We start from the raw sequence: 19,203 nt of genomic DNA on the forward strand, positions 1-19,203 counted from the left end.
GTAACCCATGATACAGTGTGTACTGGGTTTGCTGTCAGCATTCCGAAATGTTTATCGTTGCGTAGTTGAAAAAATAATAAAAAATAATAAAATAAAACCAAGAACTTTCACAAGAAATGGATCAAAGCATACCCAGTCAACCAAAGTCAGCGTTAAGTCAGCGTAAAGTCACCCAAGTGACGTCACACTTGTATCACGCGGTGGGGCACGACTTGTCGCCGCTGTCCTCCAGGTTAGAGTCGTTCACGTCGGCCCTCGCACAACCCTCGCTGACGTTCGACAACATCACGCCGTTGTCGTCACAACCTCGAAGGTCCTCAATTTTCATCTTGAGCTCTGCGGGGCTTTTAGACCGGAAGTCCGGCGGCGCTCTGGGTTTGACCAGGTTGACCGGTGAGTCGGCCGACAGAGGCCAAGGCCGGGGTCACGGCATTGTGGACCCTCCTCCAAGCTGGCGATGTCTATGTCACTGCTGTCATCAGCATCCAGGTCGTCTGCTAGGAGCGGGCCGGGGCTGGTGGCCGTGTCTGTCAGGATGGGCCCCCCGTGGACCAGTGGAGAGCCGAGCGAGACACGCAAGGGGACCAAGGGTAGAGGAATGGAGGTTGGTGTAGAACATCCAAACGGCCCACTGTTGATTCCAGACTGGCCTGGAACACCATTGTGACCGTTGCTGCCTCCGGAGTGTCTGCCCTTAGTGAGGTGCCCTCCACACCCGGCACCCACGACCACCACCCCTAAGTCAACTGGCTCGGGGCACACACCACCACTACCGCTGTCCTCCGACAGCTGCTCGCTTGCCGCTACAGTTGCTGCTGCTGCTGTTGCTGATGTCGATGCCGCAGCTGGAGTGTTTGCCGCCAGTGTTGCGGTTTTCTCCCCTTGTTTCTTGTTCTTGCTCGACTTCAACAGATGTTTCTCGGCGTTCAGCTTGTGTTCGGCCACCTCGGCGCTGGAAATGTTTTCCTGCTTCTTCCATTTGGTGCGGCGGTTTTGAAACCAGATTTTCACCTGCACGACAGAGAAAATGTTTACTTAGAAAACTGGTAAGGCAGATGTGTTAGCACCAACATCTCACAAAATCTTCCAAGATGAGAGACAGACAGAGAGCAACAAGAAGAGAGAAGATGGAGACAGACAGGAGAGACGAGAGTGAGAAATAATTGTAAAGAGGTCCTAAAATATATTCGTAGGACCTCCCGCAGCATTCAGTAAACACCCGAGAAGGAATATTACATCGAAATGATTTATGGTGAAGTAGATGAAAGACCGGCATTTCTGTCTTCTTTGTCTTTTTTCTTTTCGTTTGTTTATTTTTTTTAAACCTAATCGCAGCAGCATTCTGCCAGCCCAATGAAGGAGGATTTTCATCGAGACATTTATCCACTCGTTGTGCTGTTGGCAGCGAAACCATCTGCCAGACAAAGCTGGTTCTGCTGCCAGACTTTGGTGACGTCACGGTGTGACCTGCCCTCTGCTCGCGAGGTCATGCTGACCCTCCCCTGACAGAGGGGCAGTGCCGAGCTTTCAAGAGCGCTTAGGTTAATGACGAGTTGTATTGGACCTCCAGCATCGGGTGGGAGAAGGGGGTGTGGGAGGGCTCAGTGGGGGTATTCATGACACTTGGTTAATGATGAATCAAGTGCGCGTGAAATTTGTCAACCTGGCTTCATCAATGTCCCGGAACCTCCTCACCTTGGTCCATTGTGCCTCCTGGCATCACTCACTCTGGCTTTGTGAGTTCGCTCATACTTACTCAACCTTTAAACGCCGGTTGATTGTTCACAGCCATGGCTCACTGCACCTGTCTCTCAGCATCTTGTTTACTTGTTTGCCTGTTTGGTTGCATTGTTGTTGGTTTATTTATCATTAATCATCATCATATAATGACAATCAGTTTACTGAGTTGTCTGTCGCAAGTCTCCGAGGAGACACTCACCTGTGTCTCGGTGACGTTCAAAAGCGCCGCCATCTCAGCGCGTTCTGCGGACGACAGGTACTTCTTCTGCTCGAACTGCTTCTCCAGCTCGAATATTTGCCGGCCGGTGAAGGTAGTTCTGGCTTTCTTCTTCTTAGCTGGCTGCTCTCCATTTTCATCCCCGTTTTTTCTCTTCTTCTCTGCGCTGTCCGACTCTGAAGACAAAGCCGACATTTTCCGAGTTGAAAAAAAAAATCCCGCATTTAACTGCTCGCTTAAATCACATACGATGATTAATAATATTTCAAATGAATCCTTTAAGTAGCTACCTTACTACATTCCCCAAATCCCTTCTCTGTTCATTTGAAGGAAGCGGGTGATCGTGGTGGCGCAGCGGATTGTGACTGTCTCAATTATAGTAACGATTGGCTGTCCTGGGTTCAGATCTCATCTCGGGCACAATGTTCTTTCTCTGTATATGACACCTGTTTACAGGGCTGACTGTTTTGCAGTGAAATTACCTCACATTCTGGTTTGGAGTAAAAAGCCAGTCCCATACCCCCTTCCTCATTTAAAGTATGGATAAATCCTGACTGGAAACAAAAACCGTTAAAGAAACAGCCAATAGGCAAGAGAGATCGTGTTTATACTTCTCAATCATTGACACTCTTGTAAACAACCAGACTATGTTTCCTAATATTAGTTGATTTTGAAAAGGTTAAACAATCTCTTTCCACTGAAACCCGCTTTCCTCCCTTGGCTGCCCCCTTCCGCAGAAATAAATAAATAAATAAAACAAATAAATAAAAAATTCTTGGCACGGACAAAAGTCATTATTGTTTAAAGAAAAGACGACAAAAGATCTCGACCAAACAAATATTCGAACCAGATGAGACTTAAAAAGAAACAACAACAACAACATTAACAATTAACAACAACAACAGACGACGACGACGACGACGACAACGCTGGCCACACATCACGCGAGCACGAGAACTAGCCATGTCGTCGATTAGCGATGAAGCAGGAATTGATGTGGCTGGCGTTACCCACTCGGTGTTCTATTTACAGACCTCATCGCCAGTCGCTGTCGGGTGGCACCGCGCAGAGATAACGGCAATCACGGCGGGCAATCGCTCTCGTGGGGGCCTCGTTGCTTGCAATGAAACCGCTTAATTATCCGAGTCGTAGCAAGCTTTCAGACGGCTAAATAAGCATCGCTTTTTGGGTAACGCTCCCCACCGGCCCATTTATCAACGGCGCCACCATCTTGTAGACCCTCCCTGTGGAGCTTTCAATACCAAGACTTTTGCCTCCGTCCGTTTACCTTCACCAATGACAGCACAGCGCAGTCGTATTTCGCAGTCGAAAGGACCACCCTACCCCTTCTGAAAAAATGGTGGGTAGAGAGGAGAATATACATCAATGTCTTGTGGGCTTCAACATGTAGCACTGAGGTTTGGTTTACAACGTGAGTCTTGTAGTAGATGAAAATATTTTAAACTAAATTAAAATAGTTTTACACACATATACTGATATATATATATATATCATGTTATAAATAATTTTGTGCAAACCTTAATTTGCTTGAAATGCAGCTTTGGAGAAAGAGTTTTATGTAATGAAGGATCCAATGAACCAAAGATAAAAGAAGGAACAAAATCATTGAAATAAAAGAATGAATAATTGTATGTACAGTCTCTGAATAAAATGAACTTCGGAACCTCGAGGAATGAAGTCCGCAAGTTGAAGAAGTTGGGATGTTTGAAGGAAGATGTTTGTGACCAGTACTGGACTGGACTGGACTGCCCAGTGTGTGTGTGTGTCCACCAGTCATCAGGTTGCTGTTTTTTTCTGTCACTCCAAGGCTCGGCGGCAGAAATAATCATACATCACAGCCCTAGTTGAGTGTCTATTGACAAGAGTCCTTATTGATGTAAGCTCCCGCACCTGTCCAACCCTTGCACAAGCGGCCTCATACCCGCGGTGCTCAACAAGGTGTTAGTGTCAGAGCTTCTCCGAGCTTGGTCTGGCAACCGGAGGTCAATTATTCCTGGAAGGCGCGGAGCCGCTGCCTCACGTTGTCACGTTCTCCCGGCGGCTGCGAGTGTCACAGGTTCAAAGGGCGCGAGAAAAGCGTGAACAGTCGTTGACAGACTCAGTTGGCAGCGGGCTGGCCGTTCCACCCGCTCACCCCACCACCCTACCCTCTCCCCAAACTTAACCCAGACCCGCACTTATTTAAGTTTAGACAGAAGTTCAAACTGCTGGATAGCTGTGTGTGTTCGGGTGTGTGTGTGTGTGTGCGCGTGTTGACGGGTGAGCTCTCGTTCCCAGAAGAGACATCCGTCAGTCTGCGCGACAACATTATCGGAGCCCAAAGATCTGCCACCGCCATGCCGAGTCCGAGATGTTAGGGCCAGCTCGGACAGCAAGAGAGGAGGTGAGGGTTGGGATAGCAAGGGGCAACCCTCGGACCGCGAGCGGGTTAACGGATGGCCACCGGCGCACGTTGTGATTGGACCATACATCAAGGTGTCACCCTACAGGCGCTCTCCGATGCAATCAAGCGACATCGATCGTCACGATGACTTGTTCTCCTGTCAGAGAGGCGCGATTGGTGCTGGCTCTCACGTGTCTTCGTGGCCGCGCGCAGCGGGAGCGAGGCTACAATTTCTTGCCCGCGACCAAGAGGGGCGGCGAGGCGATGATCAATCCCAAAGAGGGGCCGCTAGCTAGAGTATCCGAACCAGCAGCGGACCTTCCCGGCCATTTATGTCTGAGCGTGCTGGAGAGTGATGGCTTCAAGGGATGCGGAGAAAAGATGGGCTGGGATCAGTGTTCTTTAGTGTTCTTTAGCAACAACCACACAACAGTCGCCTATTTCATTAGTTTCAGGTGTAATTCTGTCGAGAAACACTCCTAGACACCTCTTTAACCAATCTGTTTCAGGACCTTCGCCTTGATCGGCGTGCGTTCCCTCTATACAATACCTCTTTGCAGTAAATAGAATATCTACTTCAAACATTAGCAGTTAAAGTAACACAGACCTCTAAGATGAGTGTCCAGTTTTCAATGACAAACTCCTCTGTTGTAGGAATTAAAATAAAAACACCACATGACCCTTAAACTGCTCCTTAAAAATCTACTTCTCCTTCCCCCATCTCCTCCCAACATAGTCCATAAATAATTATATAAACTTTCTTTGCACGCTATCAGTTCCCGCCTTCTCTTAACGCCCCATAAATAATTATGTAAGCATCCAAGTGTTTGTTTCCACACTAACTTCGTTTGCGCTCAGTTACCGGCGAGCTTTGATGGGTGTATAAATTAAAACACTCCGCAACAAGCACTCTCACAGCCTTCCCTGCTGTCAAGACCGGTGTTCGTCACTGGTGCCTGTGGCAGATGGCCAGACCAAATCATATGAAGCATTGGCTTTAGCATTGGGTATGGTAGGGAAAGTGTTTCCACCTCGTGACCCTTTACCTCAAGCGCGCGACTCCATCGAAAGTGTTTTGTTGATCTTTGAGTCATAAATCGCTGGTTACACCGAGTCCAAGGAATTCAGCCCCAAACAAACCCTGGCCTGCATCCTGCTTGTAATTTTGGAACTGCTTTTTATTTGTTTGTACTTTAGTGACTTTTGTGTAGTGTGTAGATCTTCTCTGCAGTAGAACGAAGCTGCAGAGACGTCTGCTGCAGCTGCCACATTGACCTCTGCCCTCACATGCCGTTGGCCATTACGCCCTCGGCCGAGCTTACGATCGCTCGGGGAGCGCCAGTCTTTCCCACGCTGCCTCCACCCTAAGCAAGGGTAAATGGTCCCAAATGCCTTGTGGACAATCATTGGGAGGATAATGGCCGAGGGAATAAACCTCTACGCCATCGGCGGACGAAGGTTTACCGAAATGAAAGTACCGGCCAGGGACCGATGGCCACGTGTTCGCGACCTGGGCGACCCTTCGGATGAAGGTATTGGCTGTAGTTCCACTTGAAGAGATGAGCACCAACAAGTGTATAAGCTCAGAGAAAGAACTATGGATGATTGATGCAGAAGAAACATCATGTAAGAACAGTTGAAGCCAAGATTAACAACTGCACGCCCCATTAGCAAGCGCCTGGGAGGGGACAGCACAAGGTTTGGTTGGAGCCCAACCATAGTTGAGAGAAGGAGCAGTGTGTTACATTACACAGCGTGACAAGGTGTAACAGCTCACCCATGAACTAGAATGGTGCCACTGGGGCATTGTAGGACTGGCAGAGGTCAGAAATCGAAGCTATTCCAAAGAACAAAGCAATGAATTGAAACATCAAGAAGGAATGAAGGGAGCGACAGAAAAGTGGACTTAGGACAAATGCCGAACCATGGAGGAGGGAATGGCACAAGGTGACAGCTCAAAGAATGACCAGCTGAGGTGGGGAAGAAAACAACACTCTATGTGTACCCGTATTTTATGTTTAGAGAGGGATCGACGTCAGGGTGGACGAGGGAAGAATTGGCCAAAGGAGTGGACTGACCGTTCCTTGCAGGACCTGTTCACCTCTGCGTCTACTCAGTTGTTTGCCACCACCACCACGACGATCAGCACCGCCGGACCAACATAACCGTTTGTCAAAGTCAAAGAATGAATGAATAGTTGACTGAACGGCTTGCTCGTTAGCTCCATTGTCGATCTGGTTAGTTCACACGGGAAAATCGCCATGTAACTTCACATTTATTGTTTCCAGACGAGGGCAAAGGTGTCAGTGCTGCTAACACACCATAGCAGCAGAAGAAACACAGAGAACATTTCATGGAAGCGGCGCCATCTTTTTTTCTGGCTGAGCAGACGATCTTATTTTGTTTCGGAACAAGGGATTTGTTTCGATCTGGATATCACTAATGGATGTTTATGTTTTCGTTTACCTTGGCTACGTTTTGCACGTTTTTCTCGTCTGCGGATGAATTAGACTTGTTGTTGCCCACTAAACAAAGATGCCAACTGATTGGATCATTTTACCGACTTTCCCCTTGTCTTCTTACGTTGGCTTCAGCCATTTTTTTTTTTTACATCAGCCATCTTGAGTGGCTGATCTTGCGATGATCGCCTTCTGTTGTTTGATATTATGGCACCGGTCCACAATCTCCTCATCTCACCATTCTTTGTTTACTGAAAATGTTCCTAAATGTGTTTTTGCCGCTCAATATGCAGTGATTTCCCTTTACTGACGGCACTCAGTCGTCTCCCTTATCGACTGATTGTTTTATGGATTATGCTATATGAAAGGCAGTTATCTCTTTGACTGGAATATTGCGCCATACAAGGGATTATTATTATTAAATGTAGCGAAATCAAATCCAGGGAACCTCTCTTTTGAGTGGCTCATATATTAAACCCACTGCTGGAAATGGAGAGGGAGGCAGGAATGAAAACACAAATATTTCAACAATCGATGGCTTGTGAGGTCATCCAATTTCACATGCCTTACAAGACAATCCAGAGCAGGTGCTCCGTTCAATTTAAAACCATTACAGGAAAAACTGCCACGAGACGTAAATCTTGCGAGCAGTTATCTACGCAGTGGCACCAGAAGTGAGGAGGGAAGCCCACCCCACCCTTACCTACCCTCTACCCCTATCTCCCCCTCGCCACCTCTACCACAAAGCCTCGGTGATTGCGCGTGCACCCAGTTCATCTACAGCGTCGTCAGAGTCACTGAAGTCTTACTTTTATCGTCTCTCTCATCGATCTCGGCGGCAGGAGAATAAAAATGTCGGGTGGACCGGAGTAGTTTGTAGACTGACTATCCTTTCTTAATTGCAGGAATACCTAGAAGTGGGACTAAAGCTTATTTTTAGCTGTGGGACTACTTCCCTGGTTTACTTTCTGTAGCTGCGGGAGTGGTGTGTGATTGGACTTGACTGTTGTCGGTTGGGGCTTGTCGTCTTGTCGGACTGTATTTTGTGTAGATGTGAGAGTGTTTGAGAATATACTTAGATAAGATACGGGATATTCTTTATTACATGAGTGCAAAATAAATAACATTTTTTAGTTGGAACTGTCCACCGAGACTTGTTGGTTGTTGTAGGAGTATTTTTATTTTTGAGTTTGTTTTTTTTTAATTAGTGAATGACATTATTACCAATTATTTTGTGTTGTAAGAGGACCTCTTAGTTAGAGTTTACATTCTTAAGTAGTAGGAGTATTTTTTTAATTAGTGAAGGACATCGGTATCTTTTAGCTTGAGATTATTATTTTTGTATTGTAGGAGTACATTTTTTATTCAGTAAGTATTATTCACAGACACAATTCAAACACCCATTTCTTAAATCCAGAGGAAAGAGAGAGAATGAGAGAGGAAAAAGTGCAAGATGAATAAGTTATAGGAGTACATCTTAATTTCCCTTTCTTAATTTCTTTGGGTTTAGAATTATCTCCAAGTTTCTCTTGACTTTCTTAAGTTAGGGAAGTACCTATAGACAGTGTAGAGTACCTACAGTAATCTGATTTATTTATTATCATTTTTTAAAGTTTGCGGGTTTATGTTTACCTATATTTTCTGTAATTCCTGAGACATTTCAAATCTGATTTTCTTGCAGGAGAATTTAGTAGTTTAACTTAATTTTTTTAATTGCTTGAGTGTATTGTTGTCTTAGTAAATACATTTTAATTGTGAGAGTATATCACTGTCTTACTAAATAATTTATTTACAAGTGGTAAGATAATGTTGTCTTGTAAATAGTTTTTTAGTTGCGATAATACGCCTGTGTCTCGCTTTATTTTCACTAGTTGCAAGAAGATACTCCAACTATTGGTGGTTAGCTACAGAGGAGGACTGAGGCAGCCCCCTGAAAACTGAGTTCACACAGAAAGTCCGGGGATGGCAGAAAACAATGGTTGTGTGGACTTTTCAGACAGAACTTTTGTTCAGGGCGATCACACATTCAGATTAAACTCCACTTAATTCGGCCTCGTCCTGAATTTGCCTTTTGTCTTTTAATGAAAAAAAAATCTTCCAAAATCGATTGCGTTGGTGAGGTTTGAAGCTAACAGAGGTGAAGGGAAGATGAGACAGAAAAATAAAAGAAAAAGGAGACTAGAGCAAAACTAACGAAGGATAGAAAAAAATATGAGAAAAATGAGAGAAATTTTAAGAGGCTCATGGAGGCGGGGGAAAACAAGAAAGAGAGAAAAAAGAAGAAAGAAATGTTTGACTATGGTTTCACAATGATCTCTAGATGACAATCACTTGCACACTTATTCTGCTTTTGATTATAAAAATTGTCATCGGTCAAAAACTGCGAATGTTTCCTTTTCTGTTGTTGTTAGTCTGTTGTATTATACTCTGTTACCTCCTGTGTATCGTCTGCTACTCGAGTGTTTTTTTATTTTGAATCTGTCAAGTGAACGGGTGAGTGATTCTGTGGAGGTGGTAAACAAGGAAGCAACACGACTGAGTAAATAAATGACACACCAACCGAGACTTTGATGTTATTGTTTTCAACGAAACGATTAACCGATTTACATGATCGTCAAATCATCCATCAACTAAAATAAACAAATTTTCATTTTTTAAATCAAAATACAAATGACGAGAGAACAATCGACCGTCCATCCGACCACCCGACGATGTAAACAAACGAATGAGATAATGAGTCCCCTACCCCTCACCCCACCCCTGGTCACATGATTGAGTCTGTAACACCTGCTTAGTGAGGTTCGTGCAAACGATCAGCACACGCCACCATCTCCTTCTTCATCCCTTCCCCCGTCACTCCTTCCTCCTCCCTTCTCCCCCACGTGATCGAGCGCCACATCGATTGTCGTGCACCTCCTACCCCCCTGCACATGCCTGCAGAGATGCCAAGCCACATGCTTCATGGCCCTCACCCATGCACCCCTACCCCACCTCGCCACCCCTCTAACAGCTTCATGACTGATGCCCAATGTTTCGCTCTTAATAATTGCCTCTCGTTCTCCCGGGCGTTTAGACACTCGGCCAAAGGACAGATGGAAATAAATTATTAGCAGAGGCAAGCCTGGGAGAGCTCGGCTATTGACGTCAGTGTTTAGTGAATTTTGATTTCACAGGAATATCTGGCAACACTTTATTTCTCTTTTTCTCTTTTTTTTTACAGCTTTTAAAATATCCACACATTTACGAGCGCAGTTTATTATTTTCTAAACAGCTTATTATTTTTGTCTGTTGATTTAATTTTATGGCTTTCAGTTCTTCAGCTTCTATATATATATTTTAAATATATATCAATTATTTTTATTATTTTTGTACAGCACTCTAAGCCTGCCTTTGATGTTTGTGTAAAGTATTTTAAAAATTAACTTTAATATTATTCTTAAACATATAAATGCAATTAGGTTGACCGGCCTATTCTTATCATAATTAAAATCTCTTAAGACCTTTGTGACATCTTTGGAGTATTTTTTAATGAAAATATAAACTTTAATACCTACATCGGATAAATATTTAAAAAAAGCTTTGAATGATTCAACAGCAATTAAAAAGTCGTGGTTGAGCTTATTTGATCATTTTCATTTAAACTGTTTAGCGGTCTTAACACTTTGTGAATTATATTTTTGATCATTATTTCACTGTTTAGCTGTATTAACACTTTCTTCGAAAATTATATTTGATATTATATTCTCTCAGCTTGGATAAAAGTTTGAGTCCCATCGACAAAAAGTTGATAGCAACATTAATGAAGGTAATCACAACAACAGATGTAACACCAAACATAATCACAACCTTGCCCCACCCTCCGACTCCACCCAGCCTCCAGCCCCACACCTCATCAGAACCTCAAACGATCTCGTCGACTCGAAGAGTGAGTGGTTAGCCGGACAAGCGCGACGGTCGCCCGAGAAACCAGCGACCGATGGACTCAGAAGGAGGGCGCCGGGTCAGTCATGCGAAGCAGCTCGCTTCCTCCCGACTCCTCCCAGCATCTCGTGAAAGCCACGAGTCTGTGCGAGAACTCGCAGTTCATATCCCATAATGCACGAGATGTGTACTTTGGTAATGAGTTTATTATTAGAGTTGCTTTCCCCTCGGCATCATAAATAAAAATCTCTCAACACAACAGCTTAACTTTTTTGTCGGAACATTCACATCCTCACACAAAATAAGTAGATCGGCTGGATTAGTATTTATGTGTAATAAATATAACAATATTTATATGTAATAAATTAGAATAATAATTTTTATAACACATTTTCATTATTAGCAATAAACTTAATAAAGTAAAGAACGAAAAAAAAAAACGGTTTGTAAAACTACAAAAATTGAATGTTTGTTGTTTGTGTGAGAGAGAGAAAGAATGAGATGAGAAAAAACGATTATTATCAGCATTAACATACTTTCACCAGCAAACGGCAATTATAAAATGGTTTGATGGTGGAGAGAGTGAAAGCAGTCAATAACTGCCAGGCTTGTAGCACAAGCTGACCTCCTGACCTCCGCTTCCTCTTGGCACGGCGAGCCACACGCTGAGCTCGGCTGTTCAAAAAATCATTCCGGCCACCTGAGACAAGCGGGCAGCACTGGGGAAACCTCACTAAAACTGTAATGTCGCCCTGTAATGGCGGGGTCGCTAGGGAATCAATACAATCCATCCCACGTTAAAACGTTTACCTGCTCAACGGCTAAAAACACAGGCCGAGCATGGCGCAGGTAATGATTGAGAGCATGAATAAAACAGGGGCTGGCATCGTCTGGGAGCACCGTAAATCTCAAGGTGGCAGCACACAAGAAATGATGGTGGTGGAGGTGGTGGTGGCAGTTGCTGTGTGCATCCTGACGTATGGCCGGTCAGACAGACAGGAAGTGTCGCCGCTCCTTTGGCGAAATAACGCCATCAGCGGCAGCGGAGGCCACTTTGATGATAGTTTACACATGATGATGTTTAAAAACGAGTCAGTGCGAGCAAATAAATAAAGTGTATTTGGTTACTGGACTGCTACTGCTGTTTGTGACATCTGTTTGTAATCTTTATCCTCCGTTAACCGCCATCCACTTTTATCGTTAGTGTTTCAATTGTGACTGGTTCACCTTCATCTTCTTGTCACAATTTATTTCTTCTTCCTTCATTATCACTGACAGTTTACTTCTAATGCCACTAATGCAAGAGTTTATGGTTTTGGTTTTGCTTTTCTGTACATCGCTCATTTCCCGCTCTTAGGTAATACAGTGTCTTGCACTACATAATACACAGTCTTGTCAAAATCATTTACAAATATACATTCCTTCAAATTCCATGCATATACAATCCATCTCTCCTCCTGAATAGCTTGCATGATTCAATATTTAAAAAAATTATATTAATGCTTTATATTTAGTAGGAAAAATCATTTAAAACAGATTATTCTTGCTTTGTGGAATGGGAGGTTAAATATTTCAGCTGGTTACGGTTTAAAAAAATATTTCTAAAAACAAACAAACAAACATAAAACAAACAAACATACAAACAAACATAAAACAAACAAACCCCAAAAGTTTTGTTTCAAATGGTTTGTCTTGAGTGTAATTAAGTACAGTCAGATCATTTTTTCAGATCATCTAAATTATTATTCTTGCATCAGTTTCCAAAGTGGATAACAAGGTTTTTTTCCTATTATTGCCTTGTTTATCCACAGAAAACCTGATGTTGGATTCAAAAGACAACAACTGTAGTCGCTCAGTAAACAAGTAAACTATTGAACATCGGCAACCTAGCGACATCTTGTGCGAAACATCTGTGGAATAATTCGTTTTATTTCAATAAAAAAACCCAGATTTTTATATTTTAGACCTCCAAATGAAATGTGTTGTTTGTGAGTTTTCTTAGTTACTTGAACTTCTTCGATATTTTTGTTTTTATTGTTTTGTTTGTGTTTGCTCCTACGCACATCTTCATGTTGAAGTGCGTCAAGCTGCTTCCTTTCATGTCCTGTGTCTTGTTTTTACTTCTCGTGTTTATGGGATTTTTAAAAATTAAACTTTAGTGTCACTTGCTTTCAATCTTTTATTTATTTATTTTTTTTTACCGAACTCTCCAATAAGGGAGGGTCTTCTACTGGTCCTGACATCTTCACTCACAGAATGATGGAACATACAGACTACCAGGATGGTGGAGTTAAATCCCAAACTGTCGGAAGCAATAATCCATCACCAAGGGGAACGGGGACAAACAACAACAACAACAACAACAACAACAACAACAACAACAACAACAACAACAACAACAACAACAACCAGTAAAGTAACTTTTTCATCAACGGTTAGAGAAAAATGAGTGTTGGAGATTATTTTCTCGCGATTATTATCTAAGCGAAATATTTTCTCTTCTTACCTCTCTTGCTAAAACCTTAATGAAAATTATAAGCTTAATGAATTAATTCTGGAAAAAGTTCCACCAGACACTTGATCTTAAAAATAAGCGAAGTCTAAAATAAAATAAGCACTAAAATAAGTTGATTTGTCTGGAGATATAAACAATCCAACGGATTTAAAATAAAAAGGCAAAGAGAAAGAGATAAAAGTACGGATGGCAGTGAGGACAAGGGTAGCAATATAAAAACATAAGTGGGTAGTTGTGGATGTGTTCATACTCCGCCAGGGATCAGGGTGTTGGAGCTGCATAGGGACGGCCTAATTACACTTAAGACCCGGTGATTACAATGCTCTCACGCCGCGGACTGGCGAGGGCTGAGTCACTTCAGCTGTGAATCAGGTCTGTGTAGCCATTCAGGCCGCCATGAGGGCAACGGAACAATAGCTGTCTTGTCAACTCCCGTCGCCCAAGAGATCTCATCACACATCAGTCTTGGCCAGTTATCATTGTCCGCCCACGCAGCCTTCTGTATTTGTTTAATGTCTTTCAATATGAGCGTTTGAACACGTGCGTGAGAGAGAGAAAGAAAAAAAAATGGATGTATAATTTGTTTCAGAGTTATTATTGAAGATAAAATAATTTCTACGCCATCGACAGTAAGGATGTATTTTGACCTCTCAACCCTTACCTGAATTCGGAGAATGTGGTGACCCGCTGTTTGACCTGGCGCTACTGCTGCTGCTGTTGCTGCTGCTGCTGTTGTTGCTGTGGTTCTTGGCGCTGTTTTCTCGTGTCGAAGTCTCCCGGCGTTCCGTGTCGTCGATGGAGGTCAGGCGAGACTTGACCTGCTGTTGATGATGATGATGGTGGTGGTGGTTGTGATGGCGCTGGTGTTGGTGCTGATGGTGCTGGGAGGCTCTGTGTTCAGGCGACGAGGGCTGTGCGCATTTTTCCTGGCGGTGAAGAGAGTCTTTGATGCCCAGGATGTCCGCGATCAGGAAGGATGTGGGTTGTCGGGGTGGTCGCTCGTAGATGTGCGGGTGCCACGTTCGTGGGGTAGTGTAGGTGACCGTGGGGTTCAAACTCCCCCCGCTGACCACCAGGGGGAAGCCGCTCAGGTGTTGCACCTGTCGCGACACCATCATGCCAACGCTCACCCCTCCAGCAATGCCCACCGGGTGTCCGATGCTGGTGCCGGTCTGGCTGGATGCGCCCCTCTCCATGTGGCACAAGATGCTGGACGATGCCCCGTCCCGCATCACCATCACACAGGCTGTAGAAGCTAGAGACCTGTCCTCCTGGCTTGAAGAACTCTTGCTGTTCAGTCAGTTCCTCACCAACGACAGGGACGATGAGAAAGGACGACGACTCCACAACCACACAGTAACATGAACAGGAGACCAACACAACTCCGCGAGCCGACACAACCCGTTGTTATTCAAGTTACCTCAATTGTTTTTTTTTTGTTTATTTGTTTGTTTCCTTTTTCTTAGGAGAATCAAAACACCCTTCGTCGCCTCGTGGGCCAGACGTCACGTGGAGGAACACGAAGAGACAGACAAATTGCAACTTCCAGAGAAAAAAAACTACTTGACGAGGGCGCTGCACAAATTTCACGCGCCGCCCACTAATGCGCTAGATGCCAGATGTATCTGTTAACGAGAACAGCAATGAAATCTTTTTTTTAAAAAAAGCAACCATCGGCTGGTTGGCAGCGGGAGCCTGATATTCCAATCTGGGTGTGCAACATTCGCGTCTTTGTCTTCCACGACGTGGTTCTTCACCGGTGACAAAGACTGCGGTCGTTGCGAGGGCGATCGATGGTGGTCCGTCGTGGGCGACGTCGTGGCGCGCTGTCCTTGACGATGGGGTGGTGGGGGCACCCGATGTGACAGGCTGGTGGGCAGGGCTGCCTCTTACCTAACCCTTGCTTCCCTGACAGAACGTATTTCTGTGACACAAAACAGAGGCGCCCTCTTTCGGTACAACCAAGAAAAAAGTTCTTCCCTGATTCAATCGGTCCTCGATGTATTTTTAAAACTGTATTATGTTGTGGTGGTTGTAGTCTGATATCTCCTTCATCTAGACATAAGCAAAAATATTGCTTGGTTTTTTTTTTTAAGATACTTTCTTGCTATCCGTGTTTAGCGCCATCTTCTCTCCTCAAATCTTGTCATCGTTCAAACGACCGTAAAACATGGCAGTAGATGCGGGAGGGTACGAGACATGTTACAAGAGTTTAAATAAAGAGTGATCATCACATTGGGAATTCACTTGCCCAAGAAGAAGAACAAGAAAAAAAATCCCAGCTGGCAATAACTATCTCGAAAAATCAGAACCCGATCTTCAACACTTGCCGCAGTCATCTCTGGCATACATTTTTTTCTTCCCTCTCCCGCCGTTAAACGGCTTCTCTCTCTCTCCCTCCTCGTTTTCAAAGCGAAAATCGATAAGTCGGGGAGGGAGAGCTTGCTTTCCCTTCTTTTCCCCCTCCCCTCCTTATCAAAGTTGAGATTTGCCGAGATTGGAAAGTGGAGGGAAATTACACATAAAAAAGCCCCCTGTCCTCTTTTAAAAAGAAGGGGGCTGATGGCTGATGCTCGGAAACCAGCACGTGCAGCCCTTTTGTAAACAGCTGATGAAATAGCGAGCCTTTTTGCTTTTGACACAAACTTCTCCTCTTTCAGGCCAGTCGATGGAAATGTGCTTGCCGTCCCAGCAAGTATCTCGTCACTTAATTAATTGCTGCCGGGCTTTAATATAGCCATTTCCCTCTATCTTCTCGCTTTGCGAGGGAGGAAAAAAGAAAATGTCCGAGACTTATGACGAATGTATGAAGAACGTGCAATCTGCGGAAGTAGTGGTTGTAGTTGTTGGTTTTTTTTTCTCTCTCCTTTCTTCTAGGATGAAGGAGACAGGGTAAACAAACTTTTTCGCGGTCTGCGAAAGCGAGTCAGTAACAGAAACAAACGATGGTCCAGATGGTGTGGATCAGTAGGTCAATGAAGTGGACATGAAACATCCTCCAATGTGGGTGGACACAACTTTGTAACGACTTTCAACGTTTTGTATGTCCACTTTCACCTTTGTATCACCATCATGTTCAGTGTCAACCTTGTCCACCGTAGAGTGTGCCGACTTACTCTCCAGGATCCACAACTTCTTGGTGGAAGGTTTGGGAAGTCGAAGACGACAAACTTCGTCGTAGAAGAAAGGCAATGAGGGAGTTGGGGTAGAGGGGTTGGGGCTGTGACGAGAGAGAATTCCAGACACTGCCGGTGTCCAGGCCAAAACGAAGCAGCGGCAGCAAGCCAACAAGACAGACAGACAATCACAGTTTAGCGTCCAGCCCCGGCTAACGAGACTTTTTGTCCGAGCGTAGTAAACGAGTCTGCTGCTGCTGCTGCTGCGGCGCTCTCCTCGTTGACCTCCCCTACACACCACCACCGCCGCCGCCACCACCACCACCACAGCCGCGTTATCGCCAGTTTACGAGGCTCTGACTGCAGTCATCGCCGACAATCTTTCGGAGGGATGCTTTGTCGAGCCACAAACGACGCCACTTTGCAGGATCGAATGGCTGAAGGGAAACTCGGCGCAAAGCGCTAAAATTCTCGGCCGCCGACGCTTGAGTGGCTGGCGCGCACGCGCGGGTAGGGGTGGGAGGGTTGGAAAGGGTGGGGCCGGGGTGGCGGGCGGGTGGTTTCCCCGAATCCTCGACGTATCAGATCGCTTGCCTTCAAGTCAATGGTCTTTTAGCTTCACTTTTCTCTGTTCTACCTCTAGGCATCTCTCTCTCTCTGGGCGAGGCGCACTATTTCTCTCTCTCTCTCCCTGGTTTACTTCGTTTATTTCTCTTTGGCGCGCGCTGGCGAGGGTCTCGCTTGGCGCTCAAGGTGTTTGGCTTACGCTCCTTAATTCCTGCAGGCTCTGGCGGAGCACGTGGGACTCGGTGCCAGGTTCCCGCCCTCCGAGCTCAAGTGGGCCAGGCTAAATTGCCCCCCTGTACTCCTCCCCCCTTAGCGCCGCTCGCTCCCCCTCCACCCCGATTGCAGGGGGCTGGATGAGTGGGGTAGTAATGCTCGCAACCAGCAACCGTGTTGTTGTCAGCCTTTGACTTAAACTTCATTTAATCCCGATCCTAATCTGCCAACCGCCTTCCTTAAATGCCCACGTACAGCCAATCAGCTTCTGGGTTCTAAATTACTATCCCCCCTTTCTCTCTCTCTGTGAGTTCCGAGACTTTCTCTCTCGTTCTCTAACCGTTCACCACTCAGCAAACCCTTTTGTTTTCTTTCACCTGTCCAGCAAATTACCCTTCAATTTGCCATGAATTTGTGTCCCGATGCGGGGAATCAATTCAGTGATCGGGAGAATAATGATGGAAATGAAAGAAGTATAGTACACACAGCGTAAATCTATTAGCGAGGGTATTCAAGCACGCTGGGTACCCCATCAAGCCCACCCCTACAGCAAACTGCCTGCGCGTGTGATGGATGCACGCGGCCGTCCGCTCGCCGTTAGGAAAGACGTGGTCACGTGACGATGATCGAGCGAGGGAGGACGAGAGAGAGAGAAAGCCCAGAGGCTGGACTGGGTATCGAGAACGGATCATCAAGACCAATGGGATAATTGTGAAGATTAACCTTCTTAAGAACTTTATCAAATGTGGAGAGGAGAATGAAATCGAGCTTAAGCGAGTGAGAGAGAGAGAAAGAAAGGATGGAATCTGGGAATATTTTAAACTCGAAACAAGATTCACATCTGCAGATGACAAGTCGTTGTGTCAACATAGGCGTATCCTGTGGCCACTGTGTCCAGGAGGTATTTTATTGCAATCGTCTCCAACCAGCACCTCATTTCGTCCACGCAGGTGTACTTCTTCTCATCCACCGTCCACATCCCTCTCCTCTCCCCCCTCAAACTCCCCCCTTCAACCATTTTCACGCAGCTTTAAACGCTTGCGTCGGAGACCGGAATCAGAAGGCCAAATGGGCAAATATTTGAAACAGCCAGGTCGCGGTGGAGAGAGCTTATCAAATCATTAGGACCAGCTATATTGCTGTCATCACCGAGACACGGCACAGAAGGTCCGGGTAAGCTCTCTCGCTCCTTACCCGCTGGAATATCACGGAGTGTAATCCCTGGGGTAGCACCCGCTCCGGCCCCGTCTGACAACGCTCGGTGGAAATTGTCGGGGGCCTGCGCCCATTTGAACATTTGTTTGACACCGAAATGTTTGTTCTCATCAACGTCTAATGCTTGCTAGCCCTTTCAAAATTTAATAAGGGCAAGGGAGGGCTTATCTCGGGGGATCTACCATCTAAACTTTGATCGGGTGTTGGGAATTGGAAAGAAGCGGAGAGAGAGAGGTACTAGAGGCGAGGGCCACAAAGATAGTAATTAATGTATTAATAGAACATACTATGGACTTAAAAAAAATTATCATTTTCGTTTGGAGATGCGCTTGGTCGTGGAAGGTCTGATTGCAGTGCAAGTGCAACATATTCTATGAAGTTTCGGTTACCCCGAGGGCCCGCCTACCTTAGGCCTGGAAATTGTATACTATACAGACTTGAAACTCAACATCTGCATGTGTAATTCTTGGGTGTTCTTTTCTCAAACCTTTTTTTTTCTTTTTGAATGACAAAGAAAAGGAAAAGAAGAAGGAAAAAATCCACTGACGGCCCCCTTCACAACCGCGGACCCGGGTACACCAGACTACCCTCCTCTCAGGCCTGTATGCGCAGAAGATGTCTAATAGCCTATCTGGTCCCAATGTCTGGAGAGAGAGCAAGAAAAACTAGAAATAGAGTGATGAAAATGATAACACCGAAGAAGAAATAGAAAAAAACTCCTACTTGAAATAAAAGAAGATGAAGATAAACCACATTGAGGGAGAAATTGTAGATCACTCCTCGTTCCATCATCCAGCTACTCAATTACAAATTATGTTGGCAGACAGACTGTAAGT

The 19,203-nt window shown here is 45.1% G+C and overlaps 1 protein-coding gene across 1 annotated transcript; it reads right to left on the minus strand.

Moving 5' to 3' along the window:
• Positions 1-74: 74 nt before the first annotated feature.
• Positions 75-17,424, minus strand: LOC112564968 (homeobox protein Nkx-2.3-like). Its single transcript, XM_025240149.1, has 3 exons — positions 13,918-17,424; positions 1,940-2,133; positions 75-1,011 (listed from the first exon to the last, which is right to left on the minus strand). The coding sequence occupies exons 1-3, from the start codon at positions 14,492-14,494 to the stop codon at positions 325-327; spliced, it is 1,458 nt and encodes a 485-aa protein (XP_025095934.1). The 5' UTR covers positions 14,495-17,424; the 3' UTR covers positions 75-324.
• Positions 17,425-19,203: the final 1,779 nt, after the last annotated feature.

Source organism: Pomacea canaliculata, linkage group LG5, assembly GCF_003073045.1.
Source record: "Pomacea canaliculata isolate SZHN2017 linkage group LG5, ASM307304v1, whole genome shotgun sequence".
NCBI classification, from domain to species: domain Eukaryota; kingdom Metazoa; phylum Mollusca; class Gastropoda; order Architaenioglossa; family Ampullariidae; genus Pomacea; species Pomacea canaliculata.